The sequence below is a fragment of the Anopheles darlingi genome, chromosome 2 (genome assembly GCF_943734745.1).
Source record: "Anopheles darlingi chromosome 2, idAnoDarlMG_H_01, whole genome shotgun sequence".
Lineage (NCBI taxonomy): Eukaryota > Metazoa > Arthropoda > Insecta > Diptera > Culicidae > Anopheles > Anopheles darlingi.
Genome location: NC_064874.1, coordinates 60,578,450 through 60,598,006, shown reverse-complemented (window position 1 = coordinate 60,598,006; position 19,557 = coordinate 60,578,450). Strand labels below are relative to the sequence as shown.

The window sequence follows — 19,557 nt, the reverse complement described above, 5'->3', positions numbered from 1 at the left end:
ATCGGTAGACCGCTTATATCTTTGTGCCCTCGCTTTCTTCTGTCGTCTGGGCGCAGGCTTGAAGTGCCGTTTGTTTCTGTTTTTACAGAACTCCTTGTGTGCTAAAACTGTGAAGGAAGATGACACTACTAAATCTGATTTCGTTCAGTTAATCAAAGAAAAAACCAGAACATTTACCGTGTAATTTTCCATTTCAAAATCAAGGCTTTTTATTATGTTTCACAACGCAGACTATTATTGCTATACGATACTCTTGATCCACCCGATAAAGGATGAGATTCTAACGTGTATTCCCAGTTGTTTGGCCGGCACATCAGAACTAACAATACCTACCAGATAGTGGGTTGTAGAGTTGTCCTTTGGGTTTCTGTGATACCAGACGAGTGTTCCTCCGGAAATACTGCGTAGTGGTATACCGTCGATGTCGGTGCACAGTTCGTTCCACTGAAGATCCCGTCTACCAAGCTGACGTAGATCTTGTGTACAATCGGAGTTGTACTTGGGAAAGTTCCTTTCAATGTGTTCACTTGACACTGTTGAGGAAAGAAGAAAGGAGGCTTAGCCTAGGGTAGTACTCACCATTGAACATAGTACATACCGTCTACCACTTTCCGGTACAGCTGAAGTGGTGTGTGCGTCTCGTTCTGCCACAAACAGATCGGGTATTTACGCGCCGTCGGAACGATTGGTTGCTCCAAGCGCACCAGACCAATATTGTTCTGAAGAGCACTTGCATTGTAGCCCGGATGGATGATCACCTCCTTAATACTAATAGGCTTCGGGAGCCCCAAAGTAGCATTGGGACTAGCCTCAGGGATATTTACCACCGTCGGGATAGTACCATTTGCCAACAGGCAATAAGCAGTAGTTACAACGACACTGCGAGTGATCAGTGTACCAGAGCATTTCCATTTCATCCTGCCATCCTTGGTTTGCCATCCGAAGTATACCTGGAATAAAGTGACTTATAGAATATGACCTATGTTTTTAACTTATCCCATTCCAGGATTGCTTACCGTATGGTAATATTGATATCCTGTATTGATATTAATATTTGGTTGATATGGTTCATACAATTCGTGGAACTGTTTGTAGCGGCTTTCACAATCATCCAACTCAGAGGCCGCAATGCTTACTCTCGTTACATTTCGTATGTTATCATATGGACAGCACACAATGTCTTTGCCATTGCACAACTGAACACTACGATTCGCTTGCACATCATAGCGTACTATTGGACATCGAGCAATGCTTACGCACAGACCGGTACTTCCATCTGTTCCCGTGCAATGGGCAAAGTTACCCAGTTTCTTATTCAGTAACTGAACCGTGTCCATTTTTGTACGATAGTTAGGTAGTAACACCGACTTGAGCCATTCGGAGTGATAGCCGAATCGGGTCCCAAGTGCCGCTCGGCCAAAACCACAGTCTTTGCCCAATAGATTCAGCGCATAGATGTGCTCGAAGTGACGTCCCAACCGCCAAATGTTTCGTCTCAGTGGTGCTCCGTATAACATTTCACAAGAGTCCGGCACTAAGAAGGGCTTATTTCGAAAACACAGATGCTCCGTTGTTACACCACGGCTAAGTCCGCTATGGTATTCCTCTGGTACTGAGCATGTTTCGTTGACCACGATATTGGCCCTAGGTGATAGCTGAACGATTGTTGGGTCTAATTCGTGTAAAGGAAGCTTGTTGAGGGAGTTGAAGTACTCGTTACAAAATCAAATACTCACCAATGTTGATTGTAGGATTAAAGGGATAATCAAATTGATTCAAATCATAACGGCCTTGTCCAGTAACGTAGAACTGTAGATCGGGTAGCTTATACGCACTCCAAATACACGCCGGTACGAAATCAGTGGAGAATTTGAACCTATCCTTTACTTTTAAAACCGCGATGTCATTGTAGAAGGAGTTTGGTCTGTAACCAGGATGCCGGTGAACACGAACGATATCGTTCCGAGTGTCCTTAAGCATGATGTGTGAAGGTTGGATTCTGTCAGAGGAGTATTCATATTCTTTAGTATTCTAAATTTGGAGTGAAGTTGTGATTGCATATCAACCTTCCAGCGATGGCGCAACGGGCCAGTGTAACTACGGTGTCCTCATCAATCACTACCCCGTTACAGTTTTTGGGTACAGACGGGCTTCCAACTGGCCAGTGAATCGAGACAGTTTGAGTCGAATTACGTATGTCCATATGCGCCTTGCTGGAGTCCACACCTTCCAAGGTACTCGAGTCTTTTTTTATAACATCGTCTTCATACTCTCTCAGACGGACGTAACGTAGTGCGCAAGCATAGGGCTTGAAACTCCAATCTGGAACAGCGCGTTGGAGGTATAGAACTTTCACTATGTAAACACCCAATTCATCCATAGATTACCGAACCTTTTATGATCTCTCCACGTTTCGCAAGCTCTGCACTTATCCAGGGAATATAATGTGCTACCTTCATGTAAACGCCTGGAATCGATTGACCGCATATACTCCCAAACGAAGTAACGGCCACAACGAATGGAGTCATCTTGCCATTGTGCAGCAGCTTCATTTGCAGGGGCCCACCGGAGTCTCCCTGGAACCAATCAAACAGATCAGTTGATAGATAAGCGAATAGGAGTTTGGCTTCAAATGACGCTTACGGGACAAGTATCCATTTTGACATCACCGGCACATAAATGGTAGTTCGTGAGTCCTTGCTTCAATCCACGATCACCAACCTTATAGTACTTATTGCATTCCTCGGTTTTGATTACTCCGAGTGACACTTTCAGAAGGATCGGAGTAGACTTTTCAGCTGAGAAGGATTACTATCTGTGAAGAAATTCTAAAATAACAGAGAATCTTCTAGTGGCTCTTACCGAATCCCGTTGCTCCCCAACCAGTAGCTTCCATTGTAGGGAAAGGTATTTCATTCTCATCGTTCCAGAGGCATCCCGGTGCTACTGTATCATGTAGACTGAAAAAGAACAAACATATACCCGCACATGTGTTAATTGACCTACACACAATTTCGCCAGACACTCTTACGTGACGTTCTTTTCCAGTCGCAGGAGGGCAAGATCATGGTAGCGTGAGCTAAATCGATGCTCAGGATGACGTACAATTTCGACGATCTTCAGCTGCTGTGCATACTGATCGTCAGAGTCGTCGTATAGGTTGATATCTCCAAGGCGAACCACATCGGGGGGAGTGTTGCTAACAAAGGAGAGAATAAAAAACAATAAACAGCTGGAGACCGATTGCTTTCCTATGCGGATTATCCTCACTGAAGAACTTACTCATCATTCGCCGCACAATGAGCTGCAGTAAGTATGTAGTTCTCCCATATCAACGATCCGCCGCAGTCCCAACGGATTTTGCCATCACTCGCAGTCCAGCCAATCGCTGCCATGTGCGCAAACTCACGCAAATAGGCTGGCCTACCGAACGCTGGTTTAGGATCCAGAGCTTTTCCAAGTTTATAGTACCTCAGGTGACAGTCTGCGTAAATAGTAGAGAGAATATTTTAGGACCAGTAACTTAGAAAAGATCTTCCGCTGTACTGCATCATACCATCGATCGCTTCACGGACGTTGGGCAAGAAAGCATCGTTCAGGTCTTCCTGCAGTCGCGATGTAATGGGGTCTAATGATAAAACTGTGACGCAGGAAAAAAATAGTATGAGTTAAGGTTCGTTAAACCTTATTTTTTTTTATTTTACTCACCGAATCCGACGTACTGCATCACAATAAAAAGAAACAGCTGTACGCAGAGCGTTCTAGTTGCGATTGCTGCCATCCTTGGACAGTGCTCGCCGCTGAATGAACGCTCATAATAATCTACCTCTGCTGTCTGGGTATCAATCGCCAGAGTTAACTCCTGATTACGTGCGAACCAACCAACCGTATGTTATGCCATAGGAAATCAGTTGCCCAAAGCATAAGTGACTCATAGCAATGCCTATCAGCAATAATAGCAGCAGTACAACTGTCGAGTTCCTTTGTACGAGATAATGTAACAGAAAACGAGATAATGTATAGAGATACAACGAACAATTTTGTTCTGCATCATATTCTTATCATGCTTTCTCTACTATACCACCATTTGGTTACTCTTCCGATGATGAATGGTGTGGAATGATGCAGATGAGCAAGTAATGAGAACGGTTATTTTTCTAGCAAACACATCGGTTAAGAAATTCTATGGACGCTGTTGCTTCCTATCTTATCAGTGATAATGAATCTCCATGTAGAATCTTCTTAACAAAGAAATGACAGGAGTTAAGTACTTTTGATGTACACACAACTCCTCACGTTGATAGTGAAAAAAATATTTACACATATTTTTGTATCCTGAAGTACGATGAAGGTGACATTTTAGCGACTACATAGGCTGCTTAACGTAAATTAATTAAAGTATCGTACCGCACATATAACGCTGCTACCAGGACAGATCGAACGAGTGAGATTACCCGAATACCCGAGTATTGTCCTCAATTCAGTACATCACAACGTGGTACGTTTGCCCGTTTGATTTGTACATTCATGCTTGCAAGAGACCATCATTCATGGTACAAAGTACATTGTCGTCCAATGTAGGATCAAGATACGATCCAGAAAGTCCAAAAATGTTTGATGTTGTGCTACCACAATGATCGTAAATGTATTCATTTTGCTACTGACCAATCTTGTGGTAGCACTATGAATGTCATCGATCGATCGAAAAAAATATCGGCTAAAAGGAAACAACTAATGAGAACTGTTATGGAAACCTGTATGTTTTATTATCTTTTCAAATCAATACTTCTATTGCTATACGATACTCTTGATCCATCCGATGTACGATGAGATTCTAGCGTTTATTCCTAGACTCTCTGCCGATATACCAGAGCTGATAATACCCACCAGATACTGGGTTGAAGAGTTGTCATTAGGATTTCTATTATACCAAATGAGCGGGTCTCCGGAAATGCTTCGTCCTGGCGTACCATCGATGTCGGTGCACAGTTCGTTCGACTGAAGTTCCCTTTTACCAAGCTGCCGTAAGTCTTGTCTACAGTCGGAGTTGTACTTGGGGAAGTTCTGCTCAAATCTACTCACATAGTTATCTGTGCAAGAATGTAGAAGAATTCCATACATCAATCAAAGGTGTTTTGAATATTTTAACCACCATACCACTTACCATCATCCACCATTCGGTACAGCTGAAGTGGTGTGTGCGTCTCGTTCTGCCACAAACAGATCGGGTATTTACGCGCCGTCGGAACGATTGGTTGCTCCAAGCGTACCAGTCCAATATCGTACTGAAGAGTGCTTGCATTGTAGCCCGGATGGATGATCACCTCCTTAATACGAGTAGGCTTTGGGCGTGACCACGTGGCATTGGGATTACCTTCGGCCACGTTCACCAATATTGGTAAGTCGCCGTCCGCCAGCAGACAATAAGCAGAAGTTACGACGACACTGCGAGTAATCAGTGTACCAGAGCAAATCCATTCCGTCATGCCATCCTTGGTTTGCCATCCGAAGTACACCTAAAACGAAAGTATAGATTATAGCCTACTTTTTTGAGGTTATCCCAATCCCGAGATTGCTTACCGTATGGTAAAAGTGATCGATTCGATCCGATTGGTAAGGTTCATACATTTCGTGAAACTGTTTGTAGCGGCTTTCACAATCGTCCAGCTCAGAGGCCATCTGGCTGATGCTTGTTACATTTCGTATGTTATCATATGGACAGCATACAATCTTTCCGCCATTGCACAACTGAACACTACGATTCGCTTGCACATCATAGTGTATTTTAGGACATCGGTTTATATTAACACACAAACCGGTACTTCCATCTGTTCCCCTGCATTGATCAAAATCATCCAAATCCGTATTAAGGAAGTGTACTGAGTCTGACTCTGCGCGGTAGTTGGGGAGCAGCACCGACTTGAGCCATTCGGAGTGATAGCCGAATCGGGTCCCAAGTGCCGCTCGGCCAAAACCACAGTCTTTGCCCAATAGATTCAGCGCATAGATGTGCTCGAAGTGACGTCCCAACCGCCAAATGTTTCGTCTCAGTGGTGCTCCGTATAACATTTCACATGAGTCCGGTACTAAGAAGGGCTTATTTCGAAAACACAGATGCTCCGTTGTTACACCACGGCTAAGTCCGCTGTAGTACTCTTCTGGTAACGTACAGTTGTCAATGTCCAGAATGTTGGCTCTAGGTGATAGCTGAACGATTGTTGGATCTATTTCGGAGATAAAATAGGTTATTAAGTGAGGGAAACCATTTGTGATAACAGTATATACATGCAGAACATACTCACCAATGTTCCGTGGACCGTCGGAATAGGAATCGAATCGATTCAAATCATAACGGCCTTGTCCAGTAACGTAGAACTGTGGATCGGGTATCTCAAATGCACTCCAAATACACGCCGGTACGAAATCAGTGGAGAATTTGAACCTATCCTTTACTTTTAAAACCGCGATGTCATTGTAGAAGGAGTTTGGTCTGTAACCCGGATGCCGGTGAACACGAACGATATCGTTCCGAGTGTCCTTAAGCATGATGTGTGAAGGTTGGATTCTGTCAGAGGAGTATTCATATTCTTTAGTATTCTAAATTTGGAGTGAAGTTGTGATTGCATATCAACCTTTCAGCGATGGCGCAACGGGCCAGTGTAACTACGGTGTCCTCATCAATCACTACCCCGTTACAGTTTTTGGGTACAGACGGGCTTCCAACTGGCCAGTGAATCGAGGCGGTTTGTGTGGAAGTTATTATGTTCATATGAGCATTGCTGGAATCCAGACTTTCAAAACCACCCGATTTATGTGTAATGACATCGTCCTCATACTCTCTTAGGTGAACATAGCGAAGTGCACAGGCATAGGGTTTAAAACTCCAATCTGAAACAGCGCGTTAGAGATTTAGAACTTTCACTATGTAAACACCTAATTCATGCATAGATTACCGCACCTTTTATGATCTCTCCACGTTTCGCAAGCTCTGCACTTATCCAGGGAATATAAGGTGCTACCTTCATGTAAACGCCTGGATTCGATTGACCGCATACACTCCCAAACGAAGTAACGGCCACAACGAATGGAGTCATCTTGCCATTGTGCAGCAGCTTCATTTGCAGGGGCCCACCGGAGTCTCCCTGGAAGCAAGTAAACCGATGAATTGATAGCTTTGCGAATGAGAGTCTAGCTTCAAATGACGCTTACGGGACAAGTATCCATTTTGACATCACCGGCACATAAATGGTAATTCATGAGTCCTTGCTTCAATCCACGATCCCCAATCTTATAGTGCTTATTGCATTCCTCCGGTTTGACTACTCCGAGTGACACTTTCAGAAGGATCGGAGTGGACTTTTCACCTGGAAGAATCAATATTTGTGAAGAAATTCCAAAATAACAGATAATCTTCTAGTGGCTCTTACCGAATCCCGTTGCTCCCCAACCAGTAGCTTCCATCGTAGGGAAAGGTATTTCATTCTCATCGTTCCAGAGGCATCCCGGTGCTACCGTGTCATGCAGACTGAAAAAGAACAAACATATACCCGCACATGTGTTAATTGACCTACACACAATTTCGCCAGACACTCTTACGTGACGTTCTTTTCCAGTCGCAGGAGGGCAAGATCATGGTAGCGTGAGCTAAAACGATGCTCAGGATGACGTACAATTTCGACGATCTTCAGCTGCTGTGCATACTGATCGTCAGAGTCGTCGTATAGGTTGATATCTCCAAGGCGAACCACATCGGGGGGAGTGTTGCTAACAAAGGAGAGAATAAAAAACAATAAACAGCTGGAGACCGATTGCTTTGCTCTGCAGCTTATCCTCACTGAAGAACTTACTCATCATTCGCCGCACAATGAGCTGCAGTAAGTATGTAGTTCTCCCATATCAATGAGCCGCCGCAGTCCCAACGGATTTTGCCATCACTCGCAGACCAGCCAATCGCTGCCATGTGTGCAAACTCACGCAAATAGGCTGGCCTACCGAACGCTGGTTTGGGTTCAGGACCCTCTCCAAGTTTGTAGTACCTCAGATGGCAGTCTTTGAAGGTAAAAGATAAAATGTATTAGGCACAGATAGGTAGGAAATAGATCTTTCACTGCACTGCACCCTACCGTCGATCGCTTCACGGACGTTGGGTAAGAAAGCTTCACTCAGTCTTTCCTCTAGGTCAGCTGAGGTAGCATATAGCGATCCATAACCTGTGAAGCAGAAACCAAATACACGTAAAATAATTCCATTATGCTTCGACCTTGCTGTTTTCACTCACCGACTTCGATGTACTGTATCACGATCAGAAGGAACAACAGCACACACAATGATGTTCCGATTGCTGCCATCCTTTGGCAGTGCTCGTAGCTGACTGAACGCTTTCCGCCTTCGTCTACCACTACAGGTATCAATCACTAGAGTCAACTCAGGTCAACCGGTTTTGCTGAGACTTCGGCCAGTACTAGCGAGTCGCCTTTTATTTTTCTAAGGGGGAATTCCGTTGCCCGACGCGTTCGTGACTCACTGTTATGTATCAAACACTATGTATCGACTGTTTTGGCACACTTGTCCGTGACCGAAAACGATGCTGGACGAACCACGTGCTTAGAAGATGTATACGAGAGAATGTATTATAATGAATAGTCTCGCCTCTGTTGGGTTCTTATCATGCTCTCTTGGTTTGATTGAGCCATAGCCCAGAAGGTGAGTGGCGTGTGGCAATTATTTATTTGTTTGTTTATTTTTTATGGCGATAAAGCTATTTTGACCAAACAGATCAGAGACTAAAAAACATTGATGTTTATTTGTCGTGTTGGTGATAAAACGTAATAACTTGTTCAGACTGGTTCCAATTAACTCTCAAATGTCATCGGAACCGGTTATTTCGTTGCTACAATCTTCCAATCTTTAACAAATCATTCGATCCAAAACAGCTACCAAACTGGGCGAGTGTATTATGCTGCCGATTGTTTTCATGCTGGCGATGATGATTGTTTTCGTTTCGTTCGACCTTCTGAAAACACGTGGGAAAATGCGGTAGATAAACACGCATCTAGTTCGCACCAAATGCAAACCCTACGCCCAACAGGTGTCCAGGGGTTTCAAACTCGCGGCTCTAAATACTAATTAGTGCGGCCTGCGACATCGTCCACGAAGTACAGTTAAATGTAATTTTATACGAAAAAAACCTTTTTGAATCCTTGAATGCTTAACTCAGCTCAAAGGGTTCACATTTTCGGGGGCAAATATTCTTCAATTATGCGAAAAGAGATTTTTCTTAAAAATAACCAAAAAGATATAAAACAAATACATAAACTAATAACGATTATCAGCTGATCATCAGAATAACATGGTGGCATACAGAAGAAAACTAAACAAAGCCTAGCTTGAACGATTGAGGTTGAGCATAATGAGCTAGTTTTCTCTCTAAATCAGTTCCGTGTCATAAGATAAAAAATCACAACAGTCACAAGGATATGCAGATTCAAGCGTATCGAGGTCACGCATAAGCATAAGATTTTTTGTCTATCATTCAGTTCTGCAGGATTATGACTTTTGGGAAACTAACATACCTTTCCTTACTAAAAAATAGGCTCACTGCTCCATTTCCACCTCAGCTCCGACTAACAAATGAGGCTATCGTTATAAAAACCAGAGTAGCAACAGTAGGCATACACATTTATTTATTAGATTTCGTATGTGCGAATATTGGCGACTTCATTCCATCAAAGTAACCATATCGACATTAGTTTGAGTCAAATTTGATTTCTGTCGTAGCGGCTGCTCAAAATGGAAATTCGCCGGCGTAAAACCCCATTATTACCGTTATCGTCGGAGGAATACCGTGCGGTGGCCTGCTGGATGAGAGAGTTTACTTTATCGAAGCCCATCAAAAACATTTCCCGTGATATGTCGGATGGAGGTAAGTGGATGGCGATTGAAAAGAACCATTGATCCGACTGGAGCATTACGTGTAAATTGATAACCCGTTTACCCCTCTTTATGCCGAAAGTTATGGTGGCCGAAATCTTGAAGAGTCTGTTTCCCAAGATGGTCGAACTGCACAACTATGCCCGCTGCAACTCGATGCAAAACAAGCTGAGCAACTGGCAAACGCTTAACCGGAAGGTGCTGCGCCGCTTAAACATCTATCTGGACGAGCGAATGATGCAGGATTTAGCTAGTGGAAACAATGGTACCCTGGAAATACTGCTACACGAGCTGATGATTCGCCACCGGCAGATGAAAGACAACGAGGACAACGGAATGGAACAGCCACTTCAGCGACCATTTATCATGTTACGATAGAGGACGTGCCTGGAACTCCTCGGAAGCTTACCAGATTTTCGATGAATAAAATATAGATTTATCCGAAGCTATCTGAGTTAGTAAAATTCGATTGTTGTTCCGCCATTTTTTCTCATTCGTGTTGCGCTTGAGCGCTTCTGTGCACTGCATCCATTTACCGAACTTAGTTTATTTTGAATTTCCGTTTCGAACTGCTCATCAGCGTGTCCCGCTTCGGCGTGGTTTTTGGTTTCTGTGGTTTCGATAGGATAGTGCCGAGCACCGCATAGAACGTGATGGCTAGCAGCAGGAAGATGAGCGTGAAGAAACCAACGACATCCAGCATCAAGTACTGAGCCCACGATAGCTCGATTGCCTGGGTTTTCAAGTGTTTCGCCCCTTTGTGCCGTATGACGTACTCGATCCAGTGCATCGCTTCCTCCATCGGCGGTACCAGATTATCCCGGAACAGCTCCGATGCTCGCTTGGCCTGCTTCATGAATGTCGGATTCGTCAGTAGTTCGTTGAGCCGTGAACCGAGCGTTATGACGTTCAGCTCGGGAAAGTTGATCGTCAGCGCGTAACCGGCCTGTTCGGCCTTCAGTGCGTTCCGATGCTGATCACCATAGAACGGAATGTACAGCATCGGTACGCCACGGTACAGACCCTCCTGGCTACCGAACATACCGCCATGTGTGATGAACAGGACAACGTTCGGGTGCGCCAGGATGTCACTCTGTGGCAGCCACTTCCGCACCATTACATTTCGTGGCAGATGGGCAACGTCCTCGTCCTCGTACTTCCACACTACTCGCTGTTTCAGGTTTCGGAACACCTCCAGGAATGCTTTCATTTTGTCCTTCGGCATGTCCACGCTCTTCATGTACGAACCGAGGCTGAAGAAGATGACCCCATCGCGGGCACCGTCCAGAAATTTGCGTATGTCTTCGGGCAGCGCTTTGGCGGGCTTAATGTGTGCTCCCGCTACGTTCACGAGCCCCGGAATCGTGGGCCGTGGCGGTGAAGTCGATATGTGGCTATTTACCAGGATGACTGAGATGGATTTCTCGAGATCGCTAATGGAGGGCATCAGTTCGGGGCCTGGTAGGGGATAGAGAGCACACAAAAACAAGGTCAGTCCACTAGTTTATAAAGAGTTCCATAACAAGTCGATTCTTTCAACGGTAATACCTTCGATTTGTGCGAAATGCTTCTGTGCCAATCGGTTTTGCTGCGGGATGTAGTACAGGTTGCGTATCACTAAATCGGCTATGGAGATTAGGAAGTTGTAGCACCGCTGAGAGAAGGACATATCATCCGTAAACATCAGCACCGGATGAGGTACGAATGACCAGGGCGTCACGAGCCCCATGGCTTGATCGATATGGTTCGCATGTCCCAGTGTACCTACGGAATGTGATGGTAAAGGTTACAGTTACACCTGATGCATTCAGATCCTTGGTCCGTTCTACTTACATAGTGTCACAATGGGGGCCCGATATTTGTGCGCAAACATGAGGAATGCTTCCTGGTAGAACTGCTCCGAGACGATCACATCGTAATCGGTATCATCCTGCTCGATAAACTGCTGCACTTGCTCGTTCTCCAGTGCGTACTGCGTCGTCGATAAGCCGATCCGCCAGTATAGGAACAGATTGCTCAGGTCACTGTTGTACTTTGATTCGTAGATGTCCGACACGGGAACTGGAAACAGAGGAATGAGAGAAATCGATGACGTACACACGTTTCAGATAATTCTGGTCCCGCTAGCTGACCGGTTCTACTCACAGTAATACGGTATGTCGTACGGTGGATCGATCAGTATTTCGGTGTAGTTTGGATGGAGTTCCTTGGCCGCAAAGTTGGTGATGGCCGTTACCTCGTGACCCCGTGCCAAGAGCTCCTTGATGAAGTGCTCGATCCATAGCCAGTGGCTCGGTGCTGGAAATGGCACCAGGAACAGCACCTTGCCACCGTCGATGCGTGGCAGAGCGCTAAATGCAAATGCGCCCGCGATCAAGTACGACAATACGGTTCGGAAATGCTGCAAAATGGATGCATTGATGGCACGCATAAATATTGGATGCTAAGTAGACGCGTGTCCGCGCTGTGGGTCACAGTGAAATATTACACGAGAGCTGTAATCTATCTCTCCGATTGCATCACATTGTTATGCCATTCGCCCACTATCAAATGTTGGAAGGTGGAAGTAGGTGGAATTGGTTTGGAAGTGATCCATCGTTCAGGTTAGACGATCAGATATACCTTTTTGTATGTAGGAGCTATGTTTGGATGCATCCTCAATTGAAATGAAAGACTTCATATGACAATTTCTTTGTTCTGAAGGCCATAACCAGCGTAAATTAAATTACTTAAACTGAACGATATATGAAATAGCAACTGCAATGATGCTATAACATGGGTATATATCTAGATTTAAATTTAATTACTTTGATTCTTTACTAAGAATCTGAGGGACTAAGAATAGTATATTTCGGAAGTTGAACTTTTCTAATATATTTTAACAATGGAACACGAATGTGGTGTCTATTCAAAAACAAATCTATTCTAGTGAAATCTGTTAGTGGTTCAACTCTGTCTAGTTTTCTTGTTATATTGCTTCAATATTGTTATTTTTCCTAACATTTTGTAGTTATTTTATTCAGTTGATTTAAATTATTTGTTTTAAAAATTTATGGTTTTGATGGCCTCTGCCTCTTTTATTTAATTGCCCAATCCTCGCCAAATTATCACCGAGGTTTGTAATAGTGTAATTGCGTATTGCGTAAGTGTAATAATCAATTGCGAAATACATCGAAAAGACAACTAAAAGTATGCTTACAAGGAATATATGAGCACGATATGAGTGCAAATAATGCACTTAACCAAACCAAGATTACATAATTCAGATTGGGACGTCGAGTAAGCTATGTAATACAAAACCTGTCCTGAAGATACTGATACAATTCCACTTTTAACCACTTTGCCTAGTCAGCACAAACCGCAAACTGTAGCAAATCACCTTATTCGTTGGTTCAGCAATAAGAATATTAGCTCGAAAAAGTATTCGAAAAAACAAAACCGATCGAACAAGAATAGAACATAAAAGACGCGCATATCAATCAAGACGGTAACGGTCAACCGCAAACCGAAAGCACTGGGAAAACTCATCAACTCATCACTAGCGTCCCGTTCCCTAACCTGCATCCTTCAAACCGCATCTCGTCTCAATAAGTTGGCAAAGACACTCGCTCACTACCCGACCATTCCGTGGACGATCATTCGAATCAAACATCCTCCATCGTCCACTGGTCATTGCACAGACTGAAGGCAGAAATCCGTGTCACATCGATGATGGCCCGATGCCAAGCACATATCTTCAAACCACCTGGCACGATGCCACCGTACCCAATGCGAAACAAATGTAAAAACGAATTATTAACCCCTCGCACTCCGCCCATCCGGGATTGCTCATGGGGCTGCTCCCTTACAATCACAACCATTTCGACGAAGCATCGGAGTGGCGCAGTTTCAAGTTTCTTGAGGTACCCTCCTAGCAATTTACTTATGAAGGACCTTAGCAAACTACATGCCCAACCTGACTATTCCACGCAACACGAAGGGGGCTGGAGATGGAGCACGACTGAGCGACCTACATTCGCGCTCCGAAATTAACTATTTTTACCCCTGACTCGAAGTGCGACCAAACCGACCGAAAAACGCAATAGGGAAACCATAAAACCGTCGACTCTCGCAACGTGTGCAATGGCCACCGGCCGTTAGCAGCCAATCTGGGTGGAGGAAGCTGGAGCAGAGGCGTTGAGGTCACCGAAGCATCGCACGAAGCGGCGTGCAGCCGCAATTAAGCTGGCGTCAACGAACGAACTAATAAATATGCCGGTATCATAATCAAAACACTGATTCGACCTCGCTCTGTGGCACTGTACCGGTCGTGGACGGCATCGACAAGGAAAAGGGAGAAACAGGGAAGGGGGAGTGGATCGCCTAAAAATATTCGTAATGTTTACGCGAGAGAGCCAGCTTCAGCAAGAAGAGAACCACAGCCAGAAAGGGGTTTTGGGAAAACGTCGCCTGAACTTGGCACTTGGAAGGTTGGGCGTCCTATTTATAGGGGCATTTCAAATTGTCTCGAAGAACACACACACACCCACACACACGCGCACACATGCATAGGCCCGGTAGGCGCTCGTCTTACTCGTGGTACAGAGGTCCAGTGCAGACGCTCTGATCCCAGATTGCAACCGCACTCGGAGCTCTATCAGGTAGGGGTCAAACACGGGTTGGGTTTATCTTATCATGCTGCAAGACAAACAAACACCACGCACCATCGCACCATTTCGCACTACACAGAGGAAGGAATCTATCGAAAGCGAAATTCAATATACCAGCTCACAGGGTCACAGTCTGAATGTCATCGCCAAGAAGCGATGGTACGGGCTTCTAACCGGGACCAGCTTGCTTACCATTATTGCCGGAACACACGGTAGCTATTCCACTGCGCTTCACTCGGTGGCTCGTTTACAAGACAAATCACGATCACTGGTACAGATCTGAGGAGTCCCAAACTCGGACCCATAAGGCACCCGAACCCGACCAACCGAACGTCCAACCGATGATAACACTTCTGTGGCCGGCCCCTGCACTAGAACGAATGGTCAAGCCGTTATGTAATGCACCTCGGACGCATCCGGCAATGTGTCGCACCAAACGCGTTGCAAACGTTGTCGACCGCAGGTGCTGGTGTCGGCCAAGTCAAGTCATTCAGTGCCAGGCGGTGGCAGACAGGCAGATTCGTCACGCCACGGTTCGTTGTGGTTCTCACACTTCACGCGGTTAGCGAGACGGACGACGCGCGACTGGCCCAACTGGTCGCTCTTGATTGACGCCCGATCGTCGAATCCTCCTGTGCTTGCGTCCGACGGGCTAATGGTGCTGGTGGCCCTCCCGAAGTAGTCCTTCACGCTATTCAGATAAAAATACACACACGCGCGCGCACTCCACGTGTCCGAGACCATCGGAAACCATCGGGGTGAGGGAAAATGTCGGCGTCGTCTCTCTGGCGCGCTTGGCTGCTGCAGCGCTACTGAGTGTGGCGATCGGAAGCGAGCCGCGATGCAGCTGTTGCCGGCCACCGGACGGTATTGAGGCGCTTCGGCTCCACCTAGGCTGAGCGTGCGCAAACGCTAACGACGCCGACCAACGCTTAACACCCCTTACTGATAAATCACCGGCGTGGACATTCGAACTGCGGTCGCACATGCCGATAATCGTCACCAAGATAATGGGACGGTCGGTGGAAATGCCAGATGGAGATTGTTGTACGTAATCGTAATACGGTTTACGCACTCAGGGCCTCTTAATTAGTGGCTAATGGATTTGAGAAGCACTTTCTGTGTTCAGTGCAACATTGTATTTACTAGGGATGGAAGATCGATCAGAAAATGTGCCGCATCGAAGATCGTGCGCTCGAATAGTAACGGAATGCAGAGATGCAACAACTTAATCCTGTTTTGGTAAACAAAGTTTGTTGATTTATCCACAAGCAATGCTGACATTGAAAGGCGTTTGAATGTAGTAAAGTATTACGTTTAAACTCTTTATAATATTGCTGTTTGGGAACATACAAATAGAATCATATCAACATGTAGTAAAGGATTCATGTTTATGTACTGGCGAACATAGTGGAAGCATTTATATAACTAGATGTATACAGATTTTATCTATGGGTATTAGCTTTCAACCATGCATCTTTATTATGCTGTAAAAATATCTTTCTATTTTTTACTGACTAGATAACGTAAGACATATTTGCACTTGCATACATAAAGAATACCGAAAGTACAGGTATGCATCCAAAGATGTGGCTCAAGGACGATCATTATATCCCTTGAACATCCACAAAGGTAATACAGGAATCCTCTGCCTACGAAAGGGAGTATTGCAAGCACCATCGCCAAGGATGTACCCACTAGCGAAACCAAGGTGGCAATGCCGAGGTCATAGGTAGAAAAATCCTTTCCAGAAGGTATAACGGGCAAGAGTAGTTCTCGTTGCTTAGAAGCATACGTTGATCTGTATAGTGGTATAAGTGAGAATGGGAAAATGAGATAGATTCTTCTAAGACGGCAAATAGGTTATAGCTAGCATTTAGTTGGGTTAGGAGGATGCAGATCTTCGGATAAACGATCGGTCGCTGCTCAGATACCACCAGGTTGGCAATCAACAACGACCGGCGTAGTGGAAAGTCAGGAGAATATTTTAGCAAAATTGCATTTGTGATTGTAACTGGAGTCTCATGCATCATAAACTTCATCCTCATTTAATTCAAAAATACGAGAACCACATATACATCAAATGTTATTTGTTAACTCAATTCTTTAGATCGTTTGATTTTTCGCCACGATTTTCTAATTTGGAAAAATCACTAATTCGGATGTGTTAGTTTATTAATAAACTACTTTCGACTCACTAAAAAAGCTGAGATATTCTTGTTGAAGTATATAGTTGATGAAATTAAATTTTATTCGATGTAAAACTACATTTCAGTATTCTAAACCATAAAATCATGTTGCAAAGGGTAAACAAAAAAATTATTCTATTGTCATTCCTTTGCGCCGTAAAAATTGTCAATCATCTCAAAGGCAGCGGCCTCATCGTGCCTCATTTAATTAACCTTGATCTTGCGCTGCTGACGTAGGCCAACCAGACCAACCACTGCTTTAACTACCACTGTAACGACCCACAAAACGATAAAGACGAACAGTACTGTCAGCAACCCCAAGTCCACCATCGTATAGACCCACCACGGTTGCTCCTCCACACCCGATTTCATATGCGGTGCACCGTGATGCCGCACGACATACTCGATCCAGTAGACGGCCGCCCCAAGCGGTTCGATTGGATTGTCCCGAAAGATGGCCGATAGTCGGTTTGCCTGCTGCTGGAACGATGGCCCGCCGAGAATCCGTTCCATCGTCGTCTGCAGCCTATCAACCGTAACGTTGATAATACTCAGCGTCAACCCGAGACCGGCCTTCTCGAACTTGTGTGCGTTCTGGTGCTGGTCACCGTAGAACGGCATGAACAGCACGGGACGGGCCCAATAGATTGCTTCCTGCGTACCGAATAGACCACCGTGCGATACGAACAGCTTCAGATTCCGATGGGCCAGTACGTCGTTCTGAGGGAGCCACCGCTGTAGCATCACGTTCGACGGTAGATTCGGAATACCTGAGTCTGCTTCCCACTTCCAGAGGAACCGATAGTTTGATAGGCCGCGGAACACCGATAAGAACACGTCGAGCGTTGCCGGTGGCATGTTCGAGCTGCGCAGAAATGTGCCGAAGTTTATATAGATGAATCCGTTGTTGGCCGAATCGAGAAAGGTCTGCCGAGAAGGGAAGAGAGGCGTGCGAGCGTCAAGCGGAGCGGATCAGATCCAATCGATGCTCTCTACACATACCTGTATCGCGCTCGGTAATGGTTTCGGTGGACGAATGTGTAATCCCGCTATCTGTACCATACGATCGACGCGAGGTCGCGGCTTGGTGGTGACGATGTGTGTGTTGAGCAGCGCGATGCTGATGTTCCGCTCCAGATCCTCGAGCGCAGGCAGAATCCCATGGGTTGCCTCCAGATGGCCAAAGTGTTTCCGTGCGAGCGCTGTCTGGGCTGGTAGATAGTAGTACTTCCGGTTGTACAGATCCCACAGCGACAGGAACACATTGTATGCGCGCTGCGGCAGCGTCATGTCGTTCTCGAACTCCAGCATAAAGTGTGGTACTTGAGACCAGGGTGTCAGCAGGCCGAAGGATTGATCGAGGAAATCCGTCTGCCCGAGTGTGTCTGCAGAAGGCAAAGCGGCAAAGAGTAAGAGCAACCAATCCGCAGGTCAGTCAGGAACCGCCTCTACTCAATTCGATGCAACGCGATGCGTCACTTACTGATCGTCACAATGGGCACACGGTATTTGTAGGCTAGCAACAGGAAGCTCTCCTGGACGAACTCTTCGGCGATCAACAGATCAAACCGTAGGCCCTCGGTGCGCAAGAACTCGCGCACATTCGCACACTCGAATGCATGTTCGCTCGTCTCCAGCCCAAGCTTCCACAGGGTGGCCATCTTGAAGAAGGGATTGCTGAACGAAGGGGACTTGAAGAACTCATCCATCGGCAGTCCGTTCGCCTCGAAGTCGTATATCGGTTCTATTAGCACCTCGCGATAGCGCTGCGGCTCCCGAGACTCATCGCTAGCATCGGATCGCAATCGGTAGCTGGTGATGGCTGTCACTGTGTGGCCTCGTTGCAACAGCTCGTTGATGACATGCTCGAACATCAACCAGTGGCTCATACCGGGAAAGGTAGATACGAGCAGAATGTTAGCCGCCTCGGTGTACCACGGGCCACCGAAGAGGGCAGCCGCCACCAAGAGCAGCAGTTTCTGGTTCTAGAAAGACACAAAAGGTTAGTTCAATTCGATCAATTTTCTAGAAGATTTACCATTTTTCAAAAGGAAAGTTTTGCGGTACAACAAACACCGTTAGCAACGATCTCGATGATCGCATAGTACGCTGGCACCTGATTCACGCGAGCGATCGTAGCAGACAGTGACCCCACCGCGAAGAATGATCACTCTGAGCGCTGTAGAGAAGAATGATCACCCGCGGCGTGCTCGTCTCTCTACACCCTTTATCTAGCTGAAGCGCTCGCTACAGATGTATTGGTATTGACTTCTGAGGTTACAACGAAGAAAGGGTAAAGCGAAAGAACTGATGATTTGCTCTGTGCCGTTAAGATGTCATTAACGACTGGCACGGGGTGTCTTGGTGCTGCTGGTGCTACAGTAACGCTTGGCACTGTACTCCCCAGTGGGATACTGCCATCGGAGAGAAGATGCTGAAGATGAGGGCCATAAAAAAGGACCCGGCAGATGGTTGGTTGGGTGTGTTGGTTATCCATCATTATTTCGATTACGGTTCTTATGTCGTACTTGGCGGATCTATCTTCTCGTGTCGAGCGATGGAGAGAGTAAGTGCAAATCTAATTTTTAAACTTAATTACGTGATTTCATGCTTCCAACTTTGAGTTTTGTATGAATGTTTATATGTTTCACTCCTCATGAATACATTTTTACACACAGATTAATTAAGCATATTATTAATCACGTGATTGTAAAAAATATGTCATTCCTCAACGGCAAAACAACACAAATAAAGATATTTGTGGCAAGTTGCAAGAAAAATGAAGTTAA

The 19,557-nt window shown here is 45.5% G+C and overlaps 5 protein-coding genes across 5 annotated transcripts; 1 reads left to right on the top strand and 4 right to left on the bottom strand.

The window, feature by feature from the left end:
- Window positions 1–226: 226 nt before the first annotated feature.
- On the bottom strand, window positions 227–3,790 carry LOC125952677 (uncharacterized). The gene is made up of 12 exons (XM_049682297.1): window positions 3,709–3,790; window positions 3,557–3,640; window positions 3,283–3,484; window positions 3,032–3,199; window positions 2,863–2,960; window positions 2,644–2,798; window positions 2,393–2,576; window positions 2,067–2,322; window positions 1,737–1,999; window positions 1,017–1,672; window positions 599–950; window positions 227–533 (listed from the first exon to the last, which is right to left on the bottom strand). Exons 1-12 carry the CDS (start codon window positions 3,779–3,781, stop codon window positions 241–243), a joined length of 2,784 nt encoding a protein of 927 aa, XP_049538254.1. The 5' UTR covers window positions 3,782–3,790; the 3' UTR covers window positions 227–240.
- A 949-nt stretch (window positions 3,791–4,739) lies between these two features.
- Window positions 4,740–8,401, bottom strand: LOC125952678 (uncharacterized). The gene is made up of 12 exons (XM_049682298.1): window positions 8,279–8,401; window positions 8,124–8,210; window positions 7,848–8,049; window positions 7,597–7,764; window positions 7,428–7,525; window positions 7,210–7,364; window positions 6,959–7,142; window positions 6,633–6,888; window positions 6,303–6,565; window positions 5,581–6,224; window positions 5,165–5,516; window positions 4,740–5,090 (listed from the first exon to the last, which is right to left on the bottom strand). The coding sequence occupies exons 1-12, from the start codon at window positions 8,346–8,348 to the stop codon at window positions 4,795–4,797; spliced, it is 2,775 nt and encodes a 924-aa protein (XP_049538255.1). The 5' UTR covers window positions 8,349–8,401; the 3' UTR covers window positions 4,740–4,794.
- Window positions 8,402–9,789: 1,388 nt separating this feature from the next.
- On the top strand, window positions 9,790–10,308 carry LOC125952680 (sperm flagellar protein 1-like). The gene is made up of 2 exons (XM_049682300.1): window positions 9,790–9,922; window positions 10,013–10,308. Exons 1-2 carry the CDS (start codon window positions 9,790–9,792, stop codon window positions 10,306–10,308), a joined length of 429 nt encoding a protein of 142 aa, XP_049538257.1.
- A 102-nt stretch (window positions 10,309–10,410) lies between these two features.
- Window positions 10,411–15,367, bottom strand: LOC125952679 (UDP-glycosyltransferase UGT4-like). Its single transcript, XM_049682299.1, has 5 exons — window positions 14,772–15,367; window positions 12,076–12,331; window positions 11,764–11,991; window positions 11,479–11,694; window positions 10,411–11,388 (listed from the first exon to the last, which is right to left on the bottom strand). Exons 1-5 carry the CDS (start codon window positions 14,772–14,774, stop codon window positions 10,472–10,474), a joined length of 1,620 nt encoding a protein of 539 aa, XP_049538256.1. The 5' UTR covers window positions 14,775–15,367; the 3' UTR covers window positions 10,411–10,471.
- A 1,592-nt stretch (window positions 15,368–16,959) lies between these two features.
- On the bottom strand, window positions 16,960–18,687 carry LOC125951674 (UDP-glycosyltransferase UGT5-like). Its single transcript, XM_049680644.1, has 3 exons — window positions 18,252–18,687; window positions 17,771–18,153; window positions 16,960–17,695 (listed from the first exon to the last, which is right to left on the bottom strand). The coding sequence occupies exons 1-3, from the start codon at window positions 18,655–18,657 to the stop codon at window positions 16,973–16,975; spliced, it is 1,512 nt and encodes a 503-aa protein (XP_049536601.1). The 5' UTR covers window positions 18,658–18,687; the 3' UTR covers window positions 16,960–16,972.
- Window positions 18,688–19,557: the final 870 nt, after the last annotated feature.

What these genes read in the sequence shown, in the direction of transcription:
- LOC125951674 (XM_049680644.1), bottom strand. Translation starts at nt 18,657, where the DNA reads ATGAGCCACTGGTTGATGTTCGAGCATGTCATCAACGAGCTGTTGCAA. An exon ending in TGTGCCCATTGTGACGATCA is followed by an intron (nt 18,154 to 18,251) that starts GTAAGTGACGCA and finishes TGCCTTCTGCAG; the next exon opens with ACACACTCGGGCAGACGGAT. An exon ending in CATTACCGAGCGCGATACAG is followed by an intron (nt 17,696 to 17,770) that starts GTATGTGTAGAG and finishes CCTTCTCGGCAG; the next exon opens with ACCTTTCTCGATTCGGCCAA.
- LOC125952679 (XM_049682299.1), bottom strand. An exon ending in GTACGACATACCGTATTACT is followed by an intron (nt 11,992 to 12,075) that starts GTGAGTAGAACC and finishes CTCTGTTTCCAG; the next exon opens with TTCCCGTGTCGGACATCTAC. An exon ending in GCATTTCGCACAAATCGAAG is followed by an intron (nt 11,389 to 11,478) that starts GTATTACCGTTG and finishes ATCCCCTACCAG; the next exon opens with GCCCCGAACTGATGCCCTCC.
- LOC125952678 (XM_049682298.1), bottom strand. Translation starts at nt 8,348, where the DNA reads ATGGCAGCAATCGGAACATCATTGTGTGTGCTGTTGTTCCTTCTGATC. An exon ending in CGTTGCGCCATCGCTGAAAG is followed by an intron (nt 6,566 to 6,632) that starts GTTGATATGCAA and finishes CTCCTCTGACAG; the next exon opens with AATCCAACCTTCACACATCA. An exon ending in CGACGGTCCACGGAACATTG is followed by an intron (nt 6,225 to 6,302) that starts GTGAGTATGTTC and finishes TCTCCGAAATAG; the next exon opens with ATCCAACAATCGTTCAGCTA.
- LOC125952680 (XM_049682300.1), top strand. Translation starts at nt 9,790, where the DNA reads ATGGAAATTCGCCGGCGTAAAACCCCATTATTACCGTTATCGTCGGAG. An exon ending in CCGTGATATGTCGGATGGAG is followed by an intron (nt 9,923 to 10,012) that starts GTAAGTGGATGG and finishes TTATGCCGAAAG; the next exon opens with TTATGGTGGCCGAAATCTTG.
- LOC125952677 (XM_049682297.1), bottom strand. Translation starts at nt 3,781, where the DNA reads ATGGCAGCAATCGCAACTAGAACGCTCTGCGTACAGCTGTTTCTTTTT. An exon ending in CGACTGGAAAAGAACGTCAC is followed by an intron (nt 2,961 to 3,031) that starts GTAAGAGTGTCT and finishes GTTCTTTTTCAG; the next exon opens with TCTACATGATACAGTAGCAC. An exon ending in CGTTGCGCCATCGCTGGAAG is followed by an intron (nt 2,000 to 2,066) that starts GTTGATATGCAA and finishes CTCCTCTGACAG; the next exon opens with AATCCAACCTTCACACATCA.